This window comes from Catharus ustulatus, chromosome 2 (genome assembly GCF_009819885.2).
Source record: "Catharus ustulatus isolate bCatUst1 chromosome 2, bCatUst1.pri.v2, whole genome shotgun sequence".
NCBI classification, from domain to species: Eukaryota; Metazoa; Chordata; class Aves; order Passeriformes; family Turdidae; genus Catharus; species Catharus ustulatus.
Window position 1 is genome coordinate 40,265,217 of NC_046222.1, and position 25,175 is coordinate 40,290,391.

Genomic DNA, 25,175 nt, shown 5'->3' on the forward strand with positions numbered 1-25,175 from the left:
AGTGCTTTGGAACTCTCCCTGAAAGCAAATAAATAAGCACTTGATATATGTGCAGGTTTTTAGATACATACATGTATTTATTTTATTGTGATCCGTGCATCCTGCAGCCGGAACTAAAGTTACACCCGAAACATCCCAGGTCTGCAGCTTGTGTTAACAAGTTTAGTCTTTCTGAAGGGAAATTATCATCTTCCCCAGGACAAACTTCCCTGTGATCCCTCAGCACTAAGTCACCCTTCTCTGGGGATGGATGGGGCAGAGGGCAGGACTTGGGGACAATTTGCTGCTAGGTAAGCTTAGCACTGCCCTGAGCCACCACCCTCAGCACACATTTCCTCCTGCCTTCACATGCCCTTCATCCCTTTATGGCTCTCACTACTGCTCTAGGGTTTGCCCAGGTCTCCCTGGAAGAGGGATTAAATAATCTCTGTATTGAATGATAGACACATCAAAACCCACTACAAAGGCATGGAGAAGAAGGACACTTCGAGGACTGGATTTGTCCCAAAACACATGATGTTCTGCTCTAGAGATGTGTTCCTTAGCATGCGGTAAAGGATAGCTCAAACAGGAGTCAGGTTTTATCCATTTTATTTAACCAATGAAATTCCTACTGATAACAATGAAAGTAATTTCAGCAAGTATAAATGCGATACAGTTTTTAAACAAACCCCATTGTTCCGTACCTATAAATAGATTTTTCAAAACCTCATAAAAAGTGCAGATTTATGAATTGCTGTTAAAATGTTAATACGTGATTCCTTTGTTTAAAAATGCATTTTTGTCTCTTAACTCACAAAAAAAGAAAGTTCCTTCTGCATCTGTTCAGATAAATTCAAGTCGGGTAACTTAAAAACTAACGAAAGTCACACACAAAATATTCCATCCCACTAGGTCAGTCTGTCCTTTCAAAAAAAAAAAACAAAACAACAAACCCAACCAGCAACAATAGGAAAGAAATGATAAAAGCTGCTGTGGGAACCCACAGTGAGCTCCTAGCAGCTGCCCCACCTTGCAGGCAAACCTCCTGTGAAAGCATGGAGCCCATGGCCCATCCCAGAGCTCAGACAGGTGTGACCTGGGAGGCAGGACAGGTGATGTGCCACCCGCCCACAGGATGCTGTAGGGACTGTGGGACCCACAGAGCTACCACACTTCCTCACCTCCTGGTGGTGGGAGGGAGCTGCAGTATCAGAGCTCTGTCCTTAACCCTCCGTCCCAAAACACCCGCGCGGCCGTAGCACAAGCAGGCAAGAGGCTGAGAGCTGCTGGGCTGGGCTGGGTACAGTTTACCCCGTCCAGAGGGTCAGAGGTGGGAGATGCAATAAAACCCCTCTCTGGGCGCAGTGCTGCCCTGCCTGCTGCCCCAGCCAAGGGGGCTCAGACCCACGGCTGCCAACAGGGAGCCAATGCTGCTTCTCACCCCGATGTGCCAGGCTCTGCTCTCAGCAAATCAAGGGCTAATTTTTGCACTCGAGAGAGGCTTGGAAGCTGTTTGGCTGCAGAAGTGCCGTGACCATGTCTGTGGTCCAGCAGCTGGTCTGTCCATCCCTCTCACGCCAGCGAGCTCACGCCTGCCCCGTGCATTGGTGAGCAGAGTGTGAGGTGGCCAGCAGCAGGCTTGTGGGCACAGGGGGCTCACAGACACCAGGCCCAGCCTTCCCCACCTTTGGGTCTACATACAGGCAGGGTGGCCGTGTGGCTCTGACCGTGCTTTGTGCAGACAGGGGCTCAGCTCACCCAGAGTCCAGCGAGGTCGGCTGGTGCTTCTCCCTGTATCTACAGTGGTATCTTATCTACAGCAGGGTCTGTTTAGCAAGAGCAGTTTAAAGTGGCTATGTTTATCAAGTTTGCTACTTTATGAATTAAAAAAAAAACAAAAACAAAACAACAAAACAAAAAACCAAACCCCAACAACTATAAATACAAAGACTCTCACACACCAGACACTTGCAGCCTGCGTGACTCATAAACCGCATCAATATTCTGTTAAAAAGCTTATTCTACTTAGAACTATACATAGTACAAGAGACCGAAAAGTGGCAGTCGTGTACGGGCACGCTACCTGCCCCAGGGTGGCCCACAGTCAGGTGCTTCCTAAAAAATCAAGGAGTTACAGTAACATGGCACAGGACTGCAAAGCCGATCACAGCTTCTGCTTACACTGCATACGAAGTACCAAGGGGAACACAAAAAAGAACTGGTGTTAATACTGATGGATTAAAGAGTAACTATAAAGATCAAAACAGACTTTCACAGCATGCTACATATATTGCTCACAAACTTTTCTTTTTTTTTTCAAAAAAAAAAGGCTAATACAAACCAAGGAGTTGGCAGTCTGATTTTCAGTTATGTCAGATAGAAAGATAAAGCATATACATTCATTGTGTGGCTTTCCAGCAAAAGGAGAAAAGGGTAAAACCAAGAGATTTCAAGTTTACAAAATTCCTATTTTTTAAGCTACAGTTCATATCCAGTTCTGGTCACAGTCGTGTAAAGACCTCTGACTGCACTGCCTAGCAGAGTCCAAGGGCTGTAGCCTAAATATTATTATTTTCCCCCTAGAAGTGGCCACATCCCCCACCACCATGAGCAGGCTACTCTTGCAGCCACCTGGGCATGTGGCAGCTGGGCTGGAGGGAAGAGGTTTGGGTCTGGTGGCACAACATGAGCATGAAGTGAGGAATGAGACACAGTTTTGAACTGTTGGTGTTTGGAGATGCTGCTGTTGCTGCCCCCCAGAATCCTCAGCTGGAGACAAAATGCTCAGTAATTGACCTAATTTTGCCCCAAAACTCCCCTCAAAGGGCTGATGGGGATGAGAAAATGCAGTACAACAGCAGCAAATTTTTCTAGGGCAGAACAGTTCCCTTCCCCTGCTCCATCTCTGGAGTAAGGAAATGGTCCCTGCTCTGTTTCCAAAGAAGCCCTCTTGACACCCTGGAAGGAGGGAGGCATCCTCCTCCACCCTCCTATGCACAAGCACACAAAAGAACCTCTCAGACACACCAGAAGTTTCTTCAGCTGACCAATACCTCAACTCCTCCCGTGCTGGTCGTGTCCCCTTGGGAATGCCTGTTGTCTGTGCCTCCTGATGCCACAATTACTGTAACAATTGGCATCTCCAGTACCTCTAACTACTGTCAGGAACAAGGTTTCTATTTTCCACAAGCCCTGATGATAATAATCAGTACCCTAGGAATACCTAACTCTGTCTCCAGCAGCTACTCCACAACATGCATTTGGATTTTTTCCCATAGATAAGGAAAAAAACCCAAATCCACTTGTTCCAGAGGCTGGATGTACTCTGCCTGGCTGCAAGGCACCCGAGGGGCTGCCAAGCTGATGGCCCTGTAAGGCTGCCAGGCAGAAGGGGACCTCAAATTCCCTGTTAGATGTCCCTCTGAGAAACCTGCACGGCTGAATAGCTCAAACATGGGGCGTTTCACCAAAGAAAGCATTTCCTTAGTGGATCCACTGGATTTTTACTGTAACTCCAGAGACAGACTTTGTGACACACTACTAAGCAAATACTGAGTTTCATCCTCTTGAACCACGCTTAGCATTTTCCTGTCCAGAAATAATCTACTACGGCAATTAAGTGTTTCTAAATGTGAGAAAGAGCCTCTGCACTCAACAAGCAGTGACAGAGGAACCTTGTTTTCAAGGTTAAGGCTGGGAGGTTGTCTCTGCAGCTGGGAGGCTGCTCAGGGTTGGGAATCAGGATGACAGGAAGCACTTGATGCAGGACAGGGGTGGTGGCAGGTTGGAAAACGACAATTTTTCCCCTGATGAGCAGCAAATGATTAAATGAGAAAAAGAGAAACCTGATGCATATTGGGGGAGCAGCAGCACGACCACCTGCCAGGAAATGTGCTCTAAGGAATAAATTAACACTGATCAAGATGCTCCTGAAGTTTCCTCATACTACTGTGCTCTCTCCATCTCTCACACCTGTAATCTATGCAGTAGGTATGAAATACTATATTAATTTTCATTCAGAGATAAAATGTTTCATTTACAATTCCCAAATATAGGAAAGCTGGTGGATGCATCTCTTTAGACACACATAGTGCTGGGGGACATGAGGAACAGTAAACCTGAAGTTCAGGTAATGAAAACTGACATTTTGTCCAGCTCTCGGAATGATTGCTAACAGTGACTAATTCTTACAGCTCTACAGCCAGATCCGCTCAGGGAAAGTTCATCTGCAATAAATGCACTCCCCTCTTCCTTTGTTTTGTGCAACATCACCCCTTATTTATGGGAGAAGGATCCAAACATCTACAGAAAGTAACCAAAAGAACATCACTTGAGATAATCTGAGGCTTTTTTTGATCCAAAAATCTTTAGTTCAGGCACACGCTATCCACTTACTACCACCCATGAATGTTTTCTGCAAGCACAGGTTAGATAACCCAGCTCTTCTAAAAGGGAGTCCAAATCCTGGATCATGAGCCTGAAATGCATGCTTATGTTCATGGAAAACACACATGCATGAGAAACATTGAGAACCTGTTCTGCAAGAGCAGTCGCTTATCTTTTAACTGCTTTAGGAGAGATTTCTCTAAGTCTACATGAAGTTCCCAAAACAAATAATTTCATTAAAAATCACTGCAAATCACATGGACCTGGTACATATTATTCCTTTAGTCTCTATGGAAATTAATTTTATTTAGGTGACTCAGTTTCTTTAAAAATCTGACTCAAACATTCAAGTGGGCATCTTCTAGGATTTTGCTGAGTGCCTGAGTGCTTAAATCCCCACTGAAATTTAGAGAGCTAGCTGCTTTTTCCAAATCCCATGAAAATATCAGTATCACTACAAAAACACACTTGAAGAATCTGGTGCTTTGACTTTCTGCATTCAAGTACTAGAGCAACAAAATGTTTGCCTTTTTGTTCTCTTCTGATCTGCTCTGAATTTATAGAACAGACCTCACTGCAGTTACAGCTTCCTCCTGAAAGGAAGAGGAGGGGCAGGCACTGATCTCTTCTCTCTGGTGACCAGGGATAGGACCTGAGGGAATGGCCTGAAGTTGTGTCAGGGGAGGTTCAGGTTGGATATCAGGAGAAGTTTCTTCCCCCAGAGGGTGGCTGGGTACTGGAAAAGGCTCCTCAGGGAAGCCTGACAGGGTTCAAGAAGCATTTGGACAATGCTCTCAGGCACATGGTGTGACCCTTGGGCCTGTCCTGGGCCAGGAGCTGGACTCAATGATTTCTGTGGGCCTCTTCCAACTCAGCAAATGCTATGATTCTGTGATTTTCATTTTAATGAAGGATTTAGTACAAAGGATATATGTTTCAATTCAGCCTTAATGAAAATAAATCCATCTATCTACAGCTCACCAAAATTCTCACAGGACACCACAGCACTAGCTGTAGTAGCTATCTGCACAAACTGCACCCAAATTTAAAATTATTATTTCTGTTTTACCAATTATTTCTGTTCTGGTATGATGATACTCTCATGAAATTCAGCTATGGGTAGAGTGTTCTGGGAAATGCAAATGCTTTCTCCAGTTGGCACCTTTTTCACTTCTCTTCATTACCAAAAAAAATAGAGCAATCTCAGCAAGGACATACTCTACAGCAACACACATTTTGAGTGACTCTGCAATGATAAGAAGCTGTTCATGCTCAAAAGCTCTGTTCCCTACTCACAGTGTTCCCTGTGCTAGCTGGTTAATTTGTACCTATCAAGCTTTCTCTCCAGTAGACAGGAGACTGTACACTTTGTTTTTATGTTGGTCACGGCTGGGATTTTGTAGACTAACATGAATGCTGGTAATTACCAATTCCAATGAAGGAACGCAAGGGGGAGGATCTACACTTCCAATGATTATGGTACTATTAAGACAAATATGAATAAACAAAGTGTGAAGATTCACATTCATGCGTGCTTTAAAAATGCAAAAAAGTCCAAGAACGTTTGCACATTAAAAGTTGGCACAGTGTGAACCTAAAGCACATAAAGTGTATGGCAGTGCTGTCTGAACAAACCTGTTCTGAACAAACATCTATTAAAAATCCCAAACTTGTGTATAAAAACTAGGCTATAAATTGTTGCACTGTAAATGCAATACTTTGAAAAAAAAATGCCACGTGGAAAACATTTCCAGATGTTCCAAGTTTGCATTTAATATTAAAGAAAAAAATAAAGAGAAATAGCAAACTAGTTGTACAAAGACATTTCCTATGATGGAATGTCTTGCAAGCCATATGGGACTTGATATGGCACTAAAAAATCCAAACCAAAACACTTGTTTACTACAATTTTTATGAAGTAATCCATTTATGGTTTCTGTATTTCAAATCTGCTCATGTACTTTGCTCACGAAGGCATTTGAGCTGGCAAGTATATTTCATAAGGAAAGAAGTAAAGGCACTCATGTTTCCAAATGTAAAACTCAACCTACTCCAGAAATCTTTGCATTTCTGAGGGGAAACGAAGCCATCATATTAGTTACTCAAATCTAGTTTCACCTCCTTTCCAGAGCTCAACTGTGCTTCTTGAGAACTACTTGACTTTCCAACGCAAAGAAATTTAAAGTAGTACTGAACAATTCTCATCACTTGAAAAAAATTAAAAGTATTGCATGAAAACTTCTCTCAGCAGAAGCCATTAGGTCTGGCCACTGTAATCACAAGAGGGGGGGAAAGAATCATAACAATTTAGAAAGCAAATCTAAGTTCACACCTATGAGCATCTCAGCATTTCTGAGAAATCTTTGCAGTTAGCTATACAAGATAAATAACTCTGATATTCTACCCAATGCTCTCCAGAAGACAGATCAGTGCTGTCTGTTGGGTAGTTTTCTAAATAGCCAATGTGACACTTAAAAAAATAATTACTGATTTCTTCCTCAAAATGTTTTCACATGCAGAGTCTGCAGTCTGAAAGTGCAGAAAAGTGTACAATCATTGGGCTTTCCAATCTGGAACAGACAGATAAAGCAGAAAAACCATGCAAAGTCAAAGCAAGGATTAGGAAAAGATAAGAAAGGAGAAAAGTAACTTTAGTAAAGTAATGGTCCATGGTTTTATAAATGAAAAGTGTCAAAATATGACTGGTAGTATTTTTTTCTAACTATTCTGCAATCACCAATGAAAAAAAAGTCCTGCATTAACTTCTACAATCCAACAGAACATTAAAAATAAACCTGTCCAGTTAGTTTTGAATGCATACCACAGAAATAAAAGTCACCCTCCTCAAAAGAAACATGAAAAGTCCAAACCAACAGACAAAGTTGAAGCAGTTAACTTGTGTTCTACTGGGTAAGTTTAAGCATTTCTTTAGGCACTTTACTGGTTCATTAAATGCAATACAAAATAAAGCTATAAATATCAACATTTTGTGCTCTCAAAAATTAGTCAAAAGCAACAGAAAACAGCACAAAAGTGTGACATTTTTGGCAGCTTATTTCTTCCCTTCCCCAGTATTCCTGGTTGTCCAAAAATGTTTTGTTTTGGGGATGCTTTGGCATCTCAGTATCAGGTTGTCTTAAGCCGTAAAAGCTAAAACAAAACTGCTAGGCCTTAGACAATAAAGAAATTTGGTTTTACAATTTCTTCATGGCTATATAAGAAGGACACTTTAGCAGTGGCATGTCAGGGAAAAAAGCTTGCTTTCTTTTTAGATATTGCACTTTTCTTTTGTTCACTCACACTAATGCATAGAAACTTTTAAAACTTTGAATATTACCATTTCGTGCTATGAAAAAGTTATGGGAAATAATTTCTATACATCCAATATGAAAGAATAGATATACTAGCCTTCCTTTACTTTCCTCAGTTAAAACATTGATAAAGAAGAGAGTGCAAAAAACCCCACAACCCTATTTTTGGTCAGCCTGTGTATTAATTTTATAGGTGCCAACTAAACAAATTGCAACACATGATGAGCATGGATATTGTCAGGACAACTGAGGGTGACTGTCAGTAAAACAAGACTATGCATGATTGAAACACAGTAAGTGAGGCTGAAATGGCAAATCATGAGGCCTCTTCTCTTTGCAAAGGGGCGCGACAAAGCGGATGAATTTTGCACTTCAGTAGCATGCTGTAGGATTTATCAAGACTAATTTCACATTAAAGTGTGCTCGATGCTTGCATCCACATCTTGCATCACCTCCAATTGCTGTAGTAAGACAGTGACTGGCAGCAATCTGCAGGACACACAGGAGAATCCAGTGGGCAATTCGATGCAGCGCAGCCTGCGCATCTCTGCCGCGAGTCACGACGTGGTGGGACGTTCTCAGGACAGGCAGAACTGATCTTCTGCTGGACTCCACTCATCTGAAAAATGATTGCTTGGAAAAAGAAGTCTCTAAGCACTTCACTCCAGTGCTTAAAGAACAAAGCGCTTGGATTGGATACAATAAAACCAGTTTCAGGATCCTGACCACTGTGCAGAAATCCAGCCGGAAACAATGCAGAGTAGCGCTCCTCAGTGTTACTTTTGTTATCATTAGTAATGTTAAGCATCAAGAAAATAAAACACGTCATTGCACATTACAGCCGCCAAGAAGCACGGCTAAACTTTGACACTAGAGAATTGAATAACCTGATGCTACATCACAAACAGCTTCTGGTGTGTATCTATCTCGAAAGGTCTTTACATACTCAGTAAAAGCCCCTGTACTCCTGGCCAGCGAGTGCTTCAGGTTAAGTGACGAGTTATGGCACGAAGGGCATACAGAAGTTCGGCTTGCATCCGAGCTTCCATCAGAAGTAGATTGACGTGAACCTGCAAAAAATTACATTGGCCATTTAGCTCACCTCTGAATGCAACATGGTTTATTCATCCAGGCTGAAATTTCTAACCTACAGTGAAGTATTGCTGCAAGAAAACTTTGTCTCTTCTCCCTGTACCCTGCTGCAGAACTACAGTTCCTCTAGAGACAGCTGGGTAGCAATGCTGATATGGACAATATCCCAGGACTGAAGGAACAGCCTCAACTGCTGCTTCAAGCAATCTTCCATCTGAGAAGCCACCTTTAAACCTTTTTTGTATCCTAATGGCATTAGTTCTTTCTAAATTATATTTGGTTTTCTACACTACTACCTGTGACCATTATATAGGAGCACAGAATAATGAACAGTTTCCATGCCAGATAGGCTAACAGGCACACATGCACTGAACCCTTCTCAGGAAGCATTTAATATGATATCTGAAGGCATGTTGACATTTTTATTGCTGAAAAACACCATAAAGTGTGTATATATCTTACAAAGTGTGTATATATATATATATATATATATATATGAGTTTAGGTATCCATATTTGAGTTTAGGTATCCTTGATCTCTAAATCCCAAACATTGGGATAGTTAATCACTTCTGCATTCTCAAGTTTATCCACTTTTCTTTTACAGTTTTCCATTCAATTTTATGAAGAAGTGACTAAAAATAACAACAACAATAATAATAGTAACAACAACAATAAAAGTATTTCCTGCCCACTAAGAATTTTTTTTGTCAAATTGGTATCTAACACTCAAGGAATGATTCTCATTTGTTTTTCTCTGATTTAAAACAGCTCATTTGACAGATGCTGCTGTTTTAGGTGCTGCCATATTTTGATTTTCAGAGAGCACTGGGGTCTCTCTGAAGCCCCTTTGGCTTTGGAACACATACCTTCTCCGAGTGCTTGAACTGACGCCAGTAACTATCGTACATGCGCTTGGTAGTTCTCTCTGGGTAGCAGGTCACTGTCTTTATGTAAACCTTCAGGCTGCGTTCAAGTAGCTGATTAACTTCCCCATAATCATAGTCATCATACCTATGTAACACAAGCAATCATTCTGCTTGACATGAGTTTCTAAAAGCATTGTCTTTTGCAGCATTATGTTCTTAAGCCTGGGAACTGGAACACTTATCATACATGACCAAAAACCATGTGGTAGGAGAGGATCTGAAAGGCTTACTGTGAAAGGATCACAGAATTTCAAGGTTGGAAAAGGCCTTTAAGACTATCAAATGGCTAATCCTAAACCACCACCACGTTCACTATTAAACCATGTGCCCTATACACCATTTTATGAACACTTCCAGGGATGGTCGCTCTCTTACTTCTGTGGGCTGTTCCAATGCTTTACAAATTTTTCTGCGAAGAAATTTTCCCGCGAAGAAATTTTCCCTAATATCCAAACTATACCTCCCCTGGTGCTACTTGAAGCCATTGGTTCTCATCCTGTCACTTGTTACTTGGGAGAAGAGGCTGACCCCACCTGGCCACCCCCTCCTTTCAGGCAGCTGTAGAGTGATGAGGTCCCCCCTGAGCCTCCTTTTCTCCAGGCTGAACACCCTCAGCTCCCTCAGCTGCTCCTCACAGCACTTGTGTCCCAGACCCTTCCCCAGCTTCGTTGCCTTCTCTGGACACACTCCAGCCCCTCAATGTCTTTCTTGCAGTGAGGGGCCCAGAACTGAACACAGGATTGGAGCTGTGGCCTCAGCAGTGCCCAGCACAGGGGGACAATCCCTGCCCTGGTACTGCTGGCCACACCACTGCTGATCCAGGCCAGGATGCCACTGGCCTTCTTGGCCACCTGGGCACACCCTGGATCATGTTCAGCTGCTGTTGTCCAGCACCCCCAGGTCCTTTTTCACTGAGCAGCTTTCCAGACACTGCCCCCAGCCTGTAGTGCTGCCTGGGGTTGCTGTGGCCCAAGTGCAGGATGTAGCACTTGGCATCACTGAACCTCATATAGTTTGCCTTGGCTCATGATCCAGCCTATCCAGACCCTTCTGTAAAGCTCCTTCCTAGCTCCTTCCAGCAAATCAACACTCCTGCTTAACCTGGTGTTGTCTGTGAACTTGCCTAAGGATGTCGTCTTTCCTGAATGAAGGATATAGGCTGGCTTCAGAGAAGACATTTCTGTAAAAATTTCCATCCTGACTCATTTTCTGCACTGGAAGGAAAAATTATACTGATATGCCAGCAAAACCACTCTAACTTCCAGACATCTCCACTTTAAATAGTCTAAAATGATGCTTTACACATGGTTTATTTTTCTGTTTACGTAGTTTTAAAATGTACTTCTAAGCCAGGGAATTTTTGTCCGTACCTGATTCCATACATACAGTGGACATAGTTAAATAAAGCTCTTCTAAGCGTAGTTGTATCAACATCTTCATGTGTTGCCATAGTGTTGTATGTGAGGTTATACACCATCCGAAACTTCTCATCCAGGAGATGCCCAATATCAGAATAAAGCCTGTTTACAAGGGAAAAGCCATGATTTTCCCAAGTATAGTCCTGCAGGAAGAGAAGAAAATACATAAAAGCACAAATGAAGTGAATTCCCTGTCATCTTCTCTACAACTCAACAGTTTTTGTTGTCTGATAGTTACAATTTTATTCTCATCCAAACGTTTGCATTTTGAATCCTTCATCCACATCACTCCCCCAGAATTCTTGGCAATGAATATCAGTTTTTAAACATAAAGGCCAATCCCACATGGAATGATAGTGGTCAGACTGTGAAAGCAGAAGATTCCCTGATGATATCATGAGATATCACTAGCTACAGGAGAGAAAATCCCCAAGCTTCTTCTGAATTGCTCAGGGAATCTTCTGCTTTGCCAGTCTGACCACTATCATTCCATGTGGGATTGTTCTTTATGTTTAAAAACTTGTACCTCTTGTAGGCTTTGGTGCTTAGCTCCTAGCAGAGATGGAGTCTTTACTTCCAGCCAGGATGTGCAATCACTGGGTAAAGTGCTGAACCATCCCTGAAAAAACTGACAAAATCCAGGCTGCTTTGGTCTTAGACAAGCACCTGGATTGCAAGACAAAAGCCTGTCTGTTCATATGAGGAATGGGAAATCTTTGCAGAGTGGTGGCACAGCAGGAAGAACCATCCTGCTCCAGAGCAGGGTGCAAGGGCACTCCACACTGCCATCACACGGAAGGTGACAGTATGCCCAGATTCTTGTCAAATGCTCTATCATCCCATCACTGAGGGCATCTTTGCAACTGAGGGCATCATCTCCATGTTCTTCCTGTACCTGGTTGTTTTCCAAAGGTACTGCCAGGCCAGGGTCCTCACCTGGGCACCTTGAAGCTACTGTCCTGTCCCCCTGAGCAGAACAGTGCTCCATCGCCTCACGGAGGCATCAACGACATCTAGAATATGTCACAGCATCACATTTGGCCTCTGGTTGCCAGTACAAAAGATGCTAAGGCTTGTGAGAAATGTGACATACCCACGCAGCCCTGGAAAGGTGTCCAGGACATCACAAAAGCCTCTGAGAGCCAGAAGGCCCAGAGAGGGGAAAGCACTGTTGACTAACTGCAACTGATCCCTATTATCAGTGAAATCTCAACCCCAAAACAAGCCTAAAGACATGATGCTACAGAGAATACTTTTTTTTTCCTATTAATGAATTTAAAGCCATAGAGACAAAGGTAGTTTGGTTTTATCAGACTAAGGATTAGGCTTATTGCAGGTGTTTGGGATGGTACTGCAATTTAAGTATCATTAATAGCAGAGACTTTGGGAGGCTGTGGGTATATACATCCAACTGTTAAGAGTAGGACATAATAAAGTTAAATTATCAAGGTGACTCCTTTGAATGTAAGCCAGAAGCTGTCCTGCTTATTTAAGAGCAGAGATGTTTCAGTTCCAATTTCAACTTCTTTGGAGCTTTTTTCCAAGGGAGCCTGCTGCTCCTAAAGTATTGAGGCAGATCGTTTGATTTATAGGCACTGACTATGCCTTATTCTTTTTGGCAGTAATAACCTACTTCAGGCTCATATAAAGACCACAGAATAAATTATCCAGTTCAGCAGAGACTGCTATAAAGCTAAGTACATTTCCTGAGAGGGATCGTGGATTCTTTATTTTACAGTCTCAGATACATCTTCTGAGTTTTCCTGGACCCACTGTCATTTTAATTGAAGTTCTCTGATTTGGTTGAAGATTTCTTCAATTTCTTTCCATTTACTTCTATGCTGCTTATGAATGTGTTCTGTAAGATAGAATGGAATCACCTAGAATGTCCCTCCTGTTATATATAATATCAGGTTCATGACTCTGGTCATGTCAAAGGATGTCAATATATAAGACAATGTACAGGTAAAATGTATATTCTGTTACTCCAACAGCTCTTAGAAAAAGAGAGCAAAAAGTTCAGTAATCATATTTAGGAATTCCTTTTCTTTCACAGCATTCCAATTCCAGAGATTTGGTGCACATATGAGAACAATACTCCCCAAATCACTCTCACAGACCTACATGTATCCAGGTATTCATAGCCACTGGACAGAGAATACTTGGTAAAATGACAGGAATAAAGAGTTACTCCAGCGGATTTTTTTTTTACAATATCTGGAGAGATGGGAAAGACATTTTTGTTCTTCTACCTTTACCTTTTATTTAAAATTTGCTTTACAGATTTTAAACATTAATACTGGTAATAACTGAAGCCAGATGGAAAGCCAAGTATTGCTTTGCCAGAGATTGACAAATAGTGAAAGACTCCATCTCAGGGAGATTTAGGAAAGGCTGTGAGTAATTTAATGAACCGGGACAAGGAAAGGAGCATGCAACAAACATGCCCCACTATAACCACTTTATGCTCTGTAGTGAGATATAGAAACGTTCTTTGAGTGAATGTGCTTTAAAGAGATGGTACCTGAGCTCTGAATGTTGGCAGATGGTCTTCTCCTCGCCTTGCAAAGTCTTTGTACCCAAACCCAGGATCTTCAACATAGCGGGAGACATCTGTAGAAACTATTTCATCATCAAATGCTGGGAATAAAACAGCAAAATGCTTTGCTTTAGGCAAGAACATGAGTTAACACTGACTTCCAACTACCACTGTACTACAGGACTAGAGGACAATTTTAGAAGTTAGGTGAAGGAGAAAAGTGGTACAGAGGAAAGAAAAATTTCAATTCTCATCTGCTTGTACTGGATACACTGCTTTCATTGAGCCCATTAAATATCAGCCTATACCAGACATCTAATGTGCTTCTACAAAAAGAGAAGAGATGGGCCACCCTTCTGTCTGAGGTTTCTTTTTCTCTCTGTTGACTTTTGAGGGAGGCTAGTTATCTTAGTCAGGAAGATGAACATCATTAGCGAAGTCACTGTGTTAGCATAAGAAACAAAAAAATGGATCCTTGGACAGCAGGATTGTTGTACAGAGCAGCCTTTGAGTCAGGAATCAAGCTGGCTCTGACCTGTAAGCTGGAGTATGAGCACCAGAAAGCAACACAAGACTCCATTGGTAAATATCAGCTGAAGATTATATGAAAGCAAAGAGCTCTAGAGTACATCAGGGTGAAATTCTGCCAGAAGCTGTAGTAACTAAGCATCTTCAAAGAGCTCCAAAACATATCACTAAGCACGCTCAGGCTCTCTATCAGGAATCAATCTTTCCCTCCTGAATAAACAGGTGGCTGGATTGTGTAACTACCTCTGCAGAAGTTGACTACTGCATAGCTGACTGCATTTGACCCTGATGTTAAAATCATGGCTCGCTTCCACATGCATTGACAGAACAGTTGCCATATGTCCACTGTTAGCACCTTGAAAAGTCAGTTAATCTAAGAATTGCAGAAGTGCTTTATCTCCTCTTTGCCTCATTACACAATCAAAACATAACTGTGTAGGAAGAAGCTTGGACAACATCTGCTACAGTAAATTCTCAGTGACGAATAAAAAACCTGCACACATACACTCCTCTGTCCTGATGAGGACTGGATTTCATGAAAGGGTAAAGGCCCAACACACACAGACTCCTCAACTGAAATCAGCAAACGGTAAAGAGGGAAGAAAGTCAACAAAACTGTCAGCAACCCCATCCAAAAACCTCTCCAGTTTGAATGACCCCTTTTCCTTAAATACCTAAAGTTGCACAGACTCATGGAAGTCCTGATTTGGTAATGAAACTGCAATGAGTATCCATTTATCTGTACTGCTGATACTGCCTCATCAAAGCAAAATACAGCAAGAATTTACAATGTCCATTTAAAAAAAAATCCAGCTTGTTCCTGAATGTATCTTCTTTCAGAGATTTTTCCATGTTCCTAGAGAGCAACCAAACAATCTCTCTGCTGATCCTCAGTACATCCCTTTGGAGCAATTTGTACAAACCCATTGATTCTTTCAAAAACATTTGAAGCTGCAGAAACCTAAATTCACTAAGAACAGTGGAGTAAAAAGTGAAGCATTTTAGTGCTCACTTTTTAAAAAAACGCAAGCAGTCATCTTCAAGAAGCTTCTACTATGAGGAAATAGCTAGAGATTCTCATTGTCTTAATAATATTATTTCTTCTAACATTTTCTTTGGGGAAAAAACCACCTTCCTGTCTGTATGAAGCAGACTTCATTCTGCAGTTTGTTAGAGATGAAGGTCTCCAGAGCATATGAAGAATATGGGAAAAGAAGGTTTCAGCTCAAAATTTGGAAAACCATTTAAGAATTCAAAAAAATGCTATCAATCTCTATCACAAGATAGAAAGTGAAACAGCACAGCAGTATGAGCACTCAGAGCAGCAAGTTGGAAATGTCCTTTCCAGATGGGCAGTAAATGGTAAAGCAGTTGAGTCTCATCATCTAATTCCTAAACTAAATGTCGTATCTGAAAGCTACTTATGAGTGTGATTGAAGTTCTAAGCACCATAGAACCTACACCTGTGAAATATTACTGAATATTTATTACTAATTTATTAATTATAATCAATTAATTAATTTGATGACACAGAACATATAAAGAAAGAGAAAGGTACACCCTACTTTTTAAGGAAGCCTACAGGCCTTTTTTTTTAATATACAAAAGCTAAATTTCAAGTAGCAGAAAGAATGATGTTATTTGTCAAACAAGAAATCTTAAGGTGATGAAGCAAAAGGTAAGACCCCCCTACTACACTCCTCCTACATGAAGAGTCAGAATAAGAAAATGGACAGAAAAGGTTTCAGTCAGTGAACTAGGCTCAAGCATTTATTTCCTATAAAGCACAAACAAAATTGAACTGGAAAAGCACAAATACCTCCACTAATTACTAGCAGACTCTCCTTCTTCTCCTTCTCAAAGCGAGTTGCCATTTCTTCCTGAGAGGCTTCTTCATCCTCTTTATCTTCTTGTAGTCTCTTCATCCTTTCCATCAGGGCCTCCAGCTCACTTAAAGAATCAGCAATCTGCAAAAACATCATGACATTCTGAAAAATTAGAGGATAGACAACGTGTGCCATATTTGGATTTCATGCTTGACAACAAACATTCTCAAAACCAGACAGCAGCAGCAAACACAAAACCTCAAGCCAGAATGCATTTTGCCACATTTTGCCAGCACAGACAAACAGCTTTCAGACAGCAGGAAGACAGGAGCTGGGAAGTATAGCCTGCTGCAGTAATTTACTGCAATGGGATTAACAGTGAAGAGGTGGTGTTTGAGTGTGGAAACTAAAGTCACTCATATTCCACAACATAGATAGGTCAGGAGAATCCATCTGATCCCGACATCTCTCATAAAACACCCTTTTATACTAAGGTAACTATATTCAGTCCACTGGTAATGCAAAATATACTTCTGAAGAGATGCAGTGCAACACTGCCTTACAGAAACAGTACCTGAGATGATAAATCAGTACTTTTCTTTCATTATGTGTGACCAAAATAGCCACTATTTTTCGTACTTTCGTGAGGAAAAGAGACCTCTTTTTACTAGAAATACGTCAAAGTTTTGGTTGCCCTTTCAGATGTTTCATAGGATAAATTATTTGTTTTTTCCTTTTCCATCTTTTTGAGTCTGTTCTTTTGCCCACAGTTACAGCTGTTTCTAGCAGACTCTTCACTGCCTAGCAATAAGCAGAGCCAGCAGCAATGCTCTGCCCACTACAAATGGAGAGCAAGCACCTCCATGGCATGAGCTGGCATGTTCTACAGCCCAGAAATTTTAGACACAGTGATTGGGCTGAGTGACGACACGCTTACATTCTACTGCTAATTGTAAAAATTGTATCTAGCAACTCTGCTCATAATCCTGATCTTCCATCAAAGGCAATGAGGCTAATTCATCTGTCGGCATTAATTCAAGGGCAGGTCTTCAAAAGCATTCTAGAGTACCTTTCAGGGAAAAAATGTCCAGTTAATTAACTAGTAATCAAATTAACCAAGTTAATTAACTAGTAACCAAAGTTCTGTTGATTCAAGACTGGAACACCAGCATGAAGAATTAAGTAATTTTATTTCAGACATTATCTCCCATCTATATGGAAGTGTTTAAAACTGTTTTGTGACTGTAGGCCTTGAAGTAAAAATTATTATAATTATTATTACTATTACTACTTCTATTTTTTTTTTCATTTTTCTTTTCACTCCCTATGTTAGGAACAAGGTTGGAACAATGCTCCAGTCAATGCCACACTACCTAAAGAAATTGGGACTTCAAGATTTCTGCTGAAAGCAAAGTTTTAGTCTTGCCTGATGGGTGGTGAGATTAGCTATCAAAATCACCTTTCTCTGACTACCATCCACTGTTACAGTGGTTTGCAAGAGATTACACTGGAAATTGCCAGAGTGTATGTAAGAATTACCAGACTCAAGCATTCCTGTAAAGTAGACAAAAAAAATTTCAAACTAAAAATTAAAAAGGAAAGAATGGAAGAAAGTTTTCTAATGCAAAAGAGAGGCAAGCAAAAGAATTTTCTTGCAACACTAACCCCGAAGTTGCTACTTGTGAGGGATGCATTTTCTATGTTGTTGTCATTGGCAAGATCACAGACACAGAAGTTGTTGACTGCTATAAGTCTGACTCCATTAGATGTATCCGGATCCCTCTCTGGATTAATACCACTACCAAATACAAAGCTTGCCAAGGCATGATAATGTGCCAACAGGACAACAGCATGCACCAGTTCAGGAAGAGACCAATTATTTTCCCCAGTCTTGACAAGTTTCTGAAATGAGAATAAAAAAAGGGTAAATATAAAATTTCTTTGGGCCCCCAGCTTTTCTATAAAACACTACACATTTCAAAAAGGGATCAATTCTTTCTTCCAATAATACCATATTCCCCTTGCACACAAACTCTCACTTGATAAAAAAAGAGACACCTAATATATTACTTCTTTTCTTTTGGGCTATTTTAGCCAATGCTATTCGTAAGAAGAAAATCTTATTGGCTTTGTCATACAGGAGAATCAGCTTGTTTGGTGCACTAGTACTTCGCTGGAATTTTTAACTCAGGGTAATGAAGCCTAACCAGGCACTTGGAGAGTTCTTGGCAGTTCTTTTTACCAGACAGGCATTTACAGGGCATGACTGAAGAGGTACCTGGATGTGCTCTTTCGTGATCAGCCAGGGCCGGTGTGCAAGAAGTTTGTTTATTTCGTTCAGGTTTTTCAGTCTTTGGGGAATGTATTCTAAACCATTCAACCACTCTGCAATCCCGCCGGTCTTCAGAAACTCATCAACGTGCATATTTATTAGGTAGGAACACTGATGTCTGGCAGCAGCCTGGAATAATCAAACACAAAGTGAACAGTGCAGCACATTAGTGTGTGATCTGGTTTTGCTGAGGGTGGGAGGTTAATAACACAGAACAAAAGTACAATGTCATTCCAAAATGCAAATGCATTGCAATGTATTTCTATACAGTATGGAGGATTCTCCAATAAAAATACATTTGATTACTCTGGATTGCAAAATACAATTTAAGTTGGAAGTGATCATTAGAAGAGAACCCTCTGCTCACAGAACCGACTTAGAACTTGCTGCTCGGAGCCTTATCCAGACAAGATCTTCACCCTTAGAGATCACAGAAGCTTTCTTAGTTCCTGCTGCAATGTCTCAACATCCTCACAGAGAGAATTGTTTCCCTAGTGTCCATCTGGAATTTCTTGTGGCTTAGAGTCCACTGCATCTCATCCTACTGCTGCCCAGTGATGTGGGCCTGTAAGAGGTGCATCAATGTGGGAAACAGGGAATGAGGTAGGTTGACAGTTACTCCCTTCTCACTGAAAACCTTCTGGCTAGGCATCTTTTATTGTGATAAAAATATACAACAAAAAATCAGCCTCTGTCAAAATACCACCCTAATTTGTCCTTTCTAAATTCTTCCTTTTTTTCTTAATTTTTAAAATGCAGAAGTCTGAGTTGCAGGAGAAGGTGCAGAGCCTGTTGGTACATACCATGATGGCAATGTAGTGCCTGTAGGGCAGAGGAAGGGGCCCATCCATGCGCAGCATGTAGAACTGGCTGCGGAGGAAAGACTCCAGGTATTGAGTATGGATACTCATCACCTGTGTGATGTTGTCCAGGCGACCAGATGTAGAATATTCTTCCACAAGAAGATTAGTACGTTCATCCAAACCATTTGCTTGCATAACCTTGAAAATAAGATGGAGTGATATTAACGGAGGGAGAGATTTTCTCTATCTTTAGCCCTGGGGAGAAACGCACCACAGTATGAAAGGTTCATCTGTGTCCATACTTAAAGACAATGATGGAGTTCTGGATGTGTATTTGCAAATGTACATGCCTGCATGAATGCAAATAGATACACACAGATCCTACTTGTATACTGAGAACTGAAGAGCATTTTACACTGAATCTTTGTTATTTTTATACGTTTCTAAAAAACCCCAAACCAATTTTCTCTACATCTTCTTGAAACAGAGGAAGTCAGAGATGCTGAAATCAAACCTGTACAGAGATCTGGAAGTAAGTAAGAGCTAAATGGAAAGTAAATTCTTTATGGAAGACAACCTGCATAGACACACACCATGTGAGTGCTCATCCCTAAAATCAATTTCAAAATTAATGGAGAGGAACTGGATTATGTAACCAAATTATAGAAACAGCCTGGCAATCTACCCCTTCTGTGCTTGTATAATTGAAGAGGAGATCAAATGCTAATTTGTCCATAACATTCAGGTATTATTTAGAACAGGAATTTAATGCTTTATTTAAACAAAAGCTGTTCTTTAATTATTCCAAGCAATCCAAACCTTGGGCACAAGATGAAATGAAACAGCAGAACAGTAAGTAGCTCTTGCATTGCAAGCCCTGACACAGTATGAGTGCCATTACTCAGTGTTTATCACCAGGAACAGCCATTCTCAACATGTTCATCACTGAAGTAACAAGCACAAGACTAGTATACCCAGTATTTATTCTGACACTGTGCAGTAATTAACCAGTCAGCTTACTATTGCAAACACCATGAAATGAGAGCATATTTTAGCTGTTTTACTGCACATGAAGCTAGAAAGTGCCTAAAACCAGGAAGCACAATGCTTTAGCTGAAATCTTCTATTGAAAATACGTTTTTTTCTTTATGATGGGCTGATGAGTGGGTCGTGTCTCAAATACTTTTCTATCAGATCTTATATAGATCTTATATAGAAGTTATATACAGATCTATCAGAACTTATATAAACACAAACAACGTACTACATTTCCATTTCTCACCACTGTACCTTCCTTTTGTAATTTGTGGGCCCAGAAGGAAAAGGGAGAAACAGCTACATATTTAGGCAGCTCCATCACTTTTATATGTTTATGTTAACTGTGGCAGTTTTTCTGTGTTTCATACCCAAACTGATGCCTTTTCAGTTGCCTTTAATAATGTTTTTACCATCAGAATTTTATTCACACATTAGAGACCATTTTATCTCCCTGTATATAGCTCACTCCACTCCTAGGAGTCCCCCTTATTCTTCAGCAAGTGCATCTCCCATGTACTTAAGAAATTCTTGTCTCATTTAGTGGTTTCTTGGGGAAATATTTTTTGTGTCTCTGGTAAGGTTTCTAATCTTTTCCAGCTTGTCAGGAATTTTCCTTGTAACAGTTCAAGTTATAGAAAGAAATTCTGCTGACAGAATAAAAAAACAATCCTGTAGGACTTTGCTGTTAGGCATAGAAATATGCCATATGATTATTTCTAAGCTTTATCTCCATCTCTATTACTATCCTCTTCATACTGTGCATGTACTTCCTCCTGATTTATTTCTATCCATATATTTTTTAAAATTCTGCTTTCAAAGCTTTGTGGCATGTTAATAAGAGCCTTTACAATTAAGTCATTATTTCTCTGCCCATATTCTTTCCATTGCAACAATAAAGCAGCCTTTGACACCACTAGTGTTATTATCACTTCAGTGTGTTGCTATTATGTCACTAAACCCTCTCTATTCACTGTACTATTCATGACAAGGAATGAGGGAGAAAGGCAGTCGTTTGTTTAAACCAGTCAGCATCTGTCACGGTAGAAATCGCAAGTCTAAAATCCACTCCTACCTGTCAACCATAAATTCTCTCAAGAGTCTAAGGAGTGAAGTCATATTTGAAGGTTCTCTTGAACTGAAGGTCAGGCACTGCTCTGAGAGCTACATAACCACATTGCTGCAATACTGGACAGGCCTATCCTCAGGTCTGGCATTATAAACAGTGTTTTCACACCCACCTGAGAAGAGCAGAGTTGCCACCCATGGCTGTCTCTGGGAATGCCGGTGACAGAAAAGATGTCAAACAGTGCCACTCGTGTGAAAGGATGGGGTGGGTCTTACTCACTGGAACCTGCTCCAGAGAAACCACTTCTTTTGTTTTCAAGGGAGCTCATCCAGGTACCATGGAACAAGCAGTGCCATAGAACCATCCTTCAGTGTCATTGTTTTCAAAACTATCACCCAGCCCAGCTAACTGCAAACTTACTTCGTTCTCTGGTATAAAGGCACTTGGTCCTCTTGTCAACGGCGGGGAGACTTGTACTCTCTTTTCCTGCAAAACAGTCACACTGTCAGGAATTACATATTCACCTCACAAGATGAGATCTTCAAGGTCTGGATTCAATTCTCTTCTCAAAGCCCCCTGAGTGTTCACTGAGGATGTATGGCACCACACCACATTAGATCAGCTTTGCATCCCCTGTACTTTGCATGAAGGAATGGTATTCATTTTGGCAAGGAATAGCACCAATTTTGGGCAGGGGTAAGGCAGAAACAAACCCCAAAAAACAAATGCCAGTTGGTTTACAGACCAGTTTGAAGATACACAGACAATAGCTACAAAACATCTGGCATGATGCTAAAATTAGCCATTTTACTGGATTGAATGGAAGTTTTGAAAACAGAGGGGGGGGAAAAAAACCACACTCAGCAACTGATGAGATCCTTAGTGTTGTGAAGAGCATGAGAACTTTATGTGCCCTATATTGGCATGAAAAGCAAACCAGCAAGACCCAGTTACATGCATTTTCTAGAAACCTGATGAGAAGGCCACCTTGCTCACTGCTGAGCCTGGAGCATACTGCATGCAGCAGGAGCCTTGGTGTGCAAACCCCAGCTACAAGGAGGAGGGTATATTTAGTACAGAACAAGGTGATAGCGTAACAAGAGCCAGAGGAATTTTTTGATTTATTACGGATAAGAAACTAGACTGAGATAAACTCTGCTGCCAGCCAGGGGACCTGGGGAGGTTGCCTGCTCCTCCCACTTATCAAGGGCAGGACCAACACTGTCCATGTGACTCCTGACCAATGTTGGTCTAATGCCCCTAGAGGTTCCTTCCTCTCCACGGGTGGTTTATTTCAGTGACTAACCCCTCAGACTGTTAAAGTTTTCCTAATGTGTAATCTGAATTTCCCTTGCAATAATTTAAAGCAGTTGCTTCTTGTCTTCTTTTCCTTTTTACGTTATTTTCTACCTATCTGGCTGGCTGCACACTTAAGTCCCTAATTGCAACCACAGTGACTCTTAATATGTTATCCATAAACAGCAGTATTGGATTTGCATACTAAGTATTTTGTGGCACTAACATAAAAGTCTGAAGTTTTCCATAACAAATGACTCTTAAATACCTCTACCAGGGGGGCTTTAAGCTTAACTGCTCTGTGCACAAACAGCAGTGCCAGTCCCATAATGAGTGCGCCACTGACTTCCACACAGGAAAATTATGCCACTGGAGCTGTGTAACTATTGTCCTGATCCTTAAAAACATCCTGTCCTTTCTAAATTAGATTAAGAAATAACATGCAAAAATCAGCAACGATTATTCAGGAAAGATATTCCAAAGCAAACTCTCGCAGGACAATTGAATTTGTGACTTTGGAACAATTAGCTGCTAAAAGATGCAGAAATAAGTTGGATCAACTGCATGAAGCTCAGCAGCCAGGAGACAACTTCCTGCATCTGCTGCCTACTGTCACAGCCCCAAAAATCCTCCAAAATACTTCTCATGTATAAAATGTACTCAATCTAAAGTATGAAGAAACAGTGAAGAATCCTGGTATCTGCACATGCAACTCCTTCCTCAGACAGTTAAGGCACAGGAAGACATCTTCTACCCTCAAACACACTAACTTGCCAGCAGCCTGTCATTTCTGCCAATATGAAAAAAAAAATCCTTTCCAAGACTGGATCCAAGCTTGTACTTTACTTGTTTTATGAAGGTTATCTGGAACTGAAAGTTTAAAACCTTTATTTCACACTAAATAATCTGGAGGAAGCAGCTTGTGTGAGTGACACAAGTTGGATACTTGTACACTGTCAGCACTTACTGGAGCACAGGTCTAAACCAGAGCTAAACCTTCTCCATCCTGCTCTCTGATCTTCACCTCCTTCAGCCTCTGCAAAGCTGGTCCTTGAGGCCAGACCATGGCAAAAAAATCCCTTTCTTGTTTCTAGCAGGATCTGGGCTCCATTCTCCTGTTTTCCCATTCAGTGTGACTGCTATTAATCCTTTGAGCCTGCAGATAAGCTACTGCTGAGGAAAGGAGGAAATGGTACTTGGGTGGATGAATATAGGCAAATATCAACAGTTAATTCCTGTGAATGATAACAGAAAGTCCAGGAGATAATCAGACATGAAAAATGTGATTTAAGTCTACTACAAAAAGAAAAAAACCAACTCCTTTTGGGTGGTGGCAATTATAAAAAAAAAAAAAAAACCAACAAAAAAACCAAAACCAAGCCTAGGGAAAAAAAAGGACAAACAACTAAAACAAGAACAAAACCCCAAAAGCCCAAACATGATCATTCAAGTTGACGAGTCTTATCACTAGACACTTACAAGGAGCTGTTTTTTTTTTTTATATTAGAAGGGTATATCCATTCCATCAACAAGAGGGATTATTTTGCCTTCTTGCCAAAGCTTTTATTTTATTAAAACTGGTTAAAACAAGCTTGTGAGGAGAAAAGGAGCAAACATCATCTGGTTGCACAAGTTCTCAGGATGCTGTTAATAAAAACACGTGAAGTTTACAAGCATTGAGAAAGATAATGCTGGCTTTATTGAGCTGTAGATAAGAACCACTGCTTCTGGGCATGCTTTATCTAAAGCAATGATTTAAGGTCTACCCAAGAACACAAACACAAAAAACGGTACATGGGAATTAGAAAGCAACAGTGCAGATATATGGTCCTTTATGGTGAAAATTCTTGCAAAGCTTCTTGTTTTCCAAGAAATCCATTTTGTTTTCCTGTCCAAGTAGTCTTTGCAGGTTACAATAACTATCACTAAGTCAGCCAGGATCCCAAATATCTTATTTAAAATTGGATTCTTTTGCTAAGAGGCTGAAGCAAGAAACAGGTTGCTCAGCAACTAAAATGCTGCACATACATCTACCAGTAATTTTCTGCTTCGTGATCCTCCAGAAACATGTTGCTGGAGTAAGAACAATTTCCATTTACATTAAGACTAGTATATTTTTGAGGGCTCTTTTCTCAGAAGGAGTGAGATGATGAAGGGCTTCAAAGTAGAAAAACATGTGCCTGAGCATGTTCCTGAGAGGGGGGCTGCTGCAAGTCCAAGCCTTGGAGCAGGTTTAGCAGCAGTGTCACTGTCACACTGTGGTGTCACACAGTAGAACAAGACCTCTGTGGAGACCTCGTGGGAGAGCTGACACAGCGCAGGAATTCACGAAAAATCCGATGTAAGCTCTACCTGTGATTTCTTCCTGTCCTTGAACTGCACTTGCAATGGTGTCAGGAGCTTCATCAGGAATCTGAATGGTGACAGAGTAGGAGCATTTCTCCTTTGCCCAGCTATAAACTGTAAGAAATACCTTCCTCCTTGGGTGAGCTCTGCACAAACCCACAGGCACAAATCTGCACCTCGCCATCTCATGGGTTTATTTTCGGTTGTGGCAGTGACTGCACACCCTTCCCTCCAGAGCCAAGATGGGCCCTGGGATGTGGCACCTGCACCTCAAACAGCTGCCA

At 41.1% G+C, this 25,175-nt stretch overlaps 1 protein-coding gene across 1 annotated transcript in view; it reads right to left on the reverse strand.

Annotated features, from left to right (window-relative positions):
- Positions 1–5,026: 5,026 nt before the first annotated feature.
- The window catches only part of SESN3 (sestrin 3), a 39,847-nt gene continuing 19,698 nt past the window's right edge, over positions 5,027–25,175 (reverse strand). Inside the window, exons 2-10 of the mRNA XM_033052550.1 lie at positions 21,670–21,735; positions 19,146–19,343; positions 18,289–18,471; positions 17,676–17,912; positions 16,004–16,151; positions 13,642–13,757; positions 11,070–11,260; positions 9,640–9,784; positions 5,027–8,749 (exon numbers count right to left, since the gene is read on the reverse strand). Coding sequence (XP_032908441.1) covers positions 8,663–8,749; positions 9,640–9,784; positions 11,070–11,260; positions 13,642–13,757; positions 16,004–16,151; positions 17,676–17,912; positions 18,289–18,471; positions 19,146–19,343; positions 21,670–21,735 — 1,371 coding nt within the window. The 3' untranslated portion in view covers positions 5,027–8,662. The remainder of the gene's footprint in view (positions 8,750–9,639; positions 9,785–11,069; positions 11,261–13,641; positions 13,758–16,003; positions 16,152–17,675; positions 17,913–18,288; positions 18,472–19,145; positions 19,344–21,669; positions 21,736–25,175) is intronic.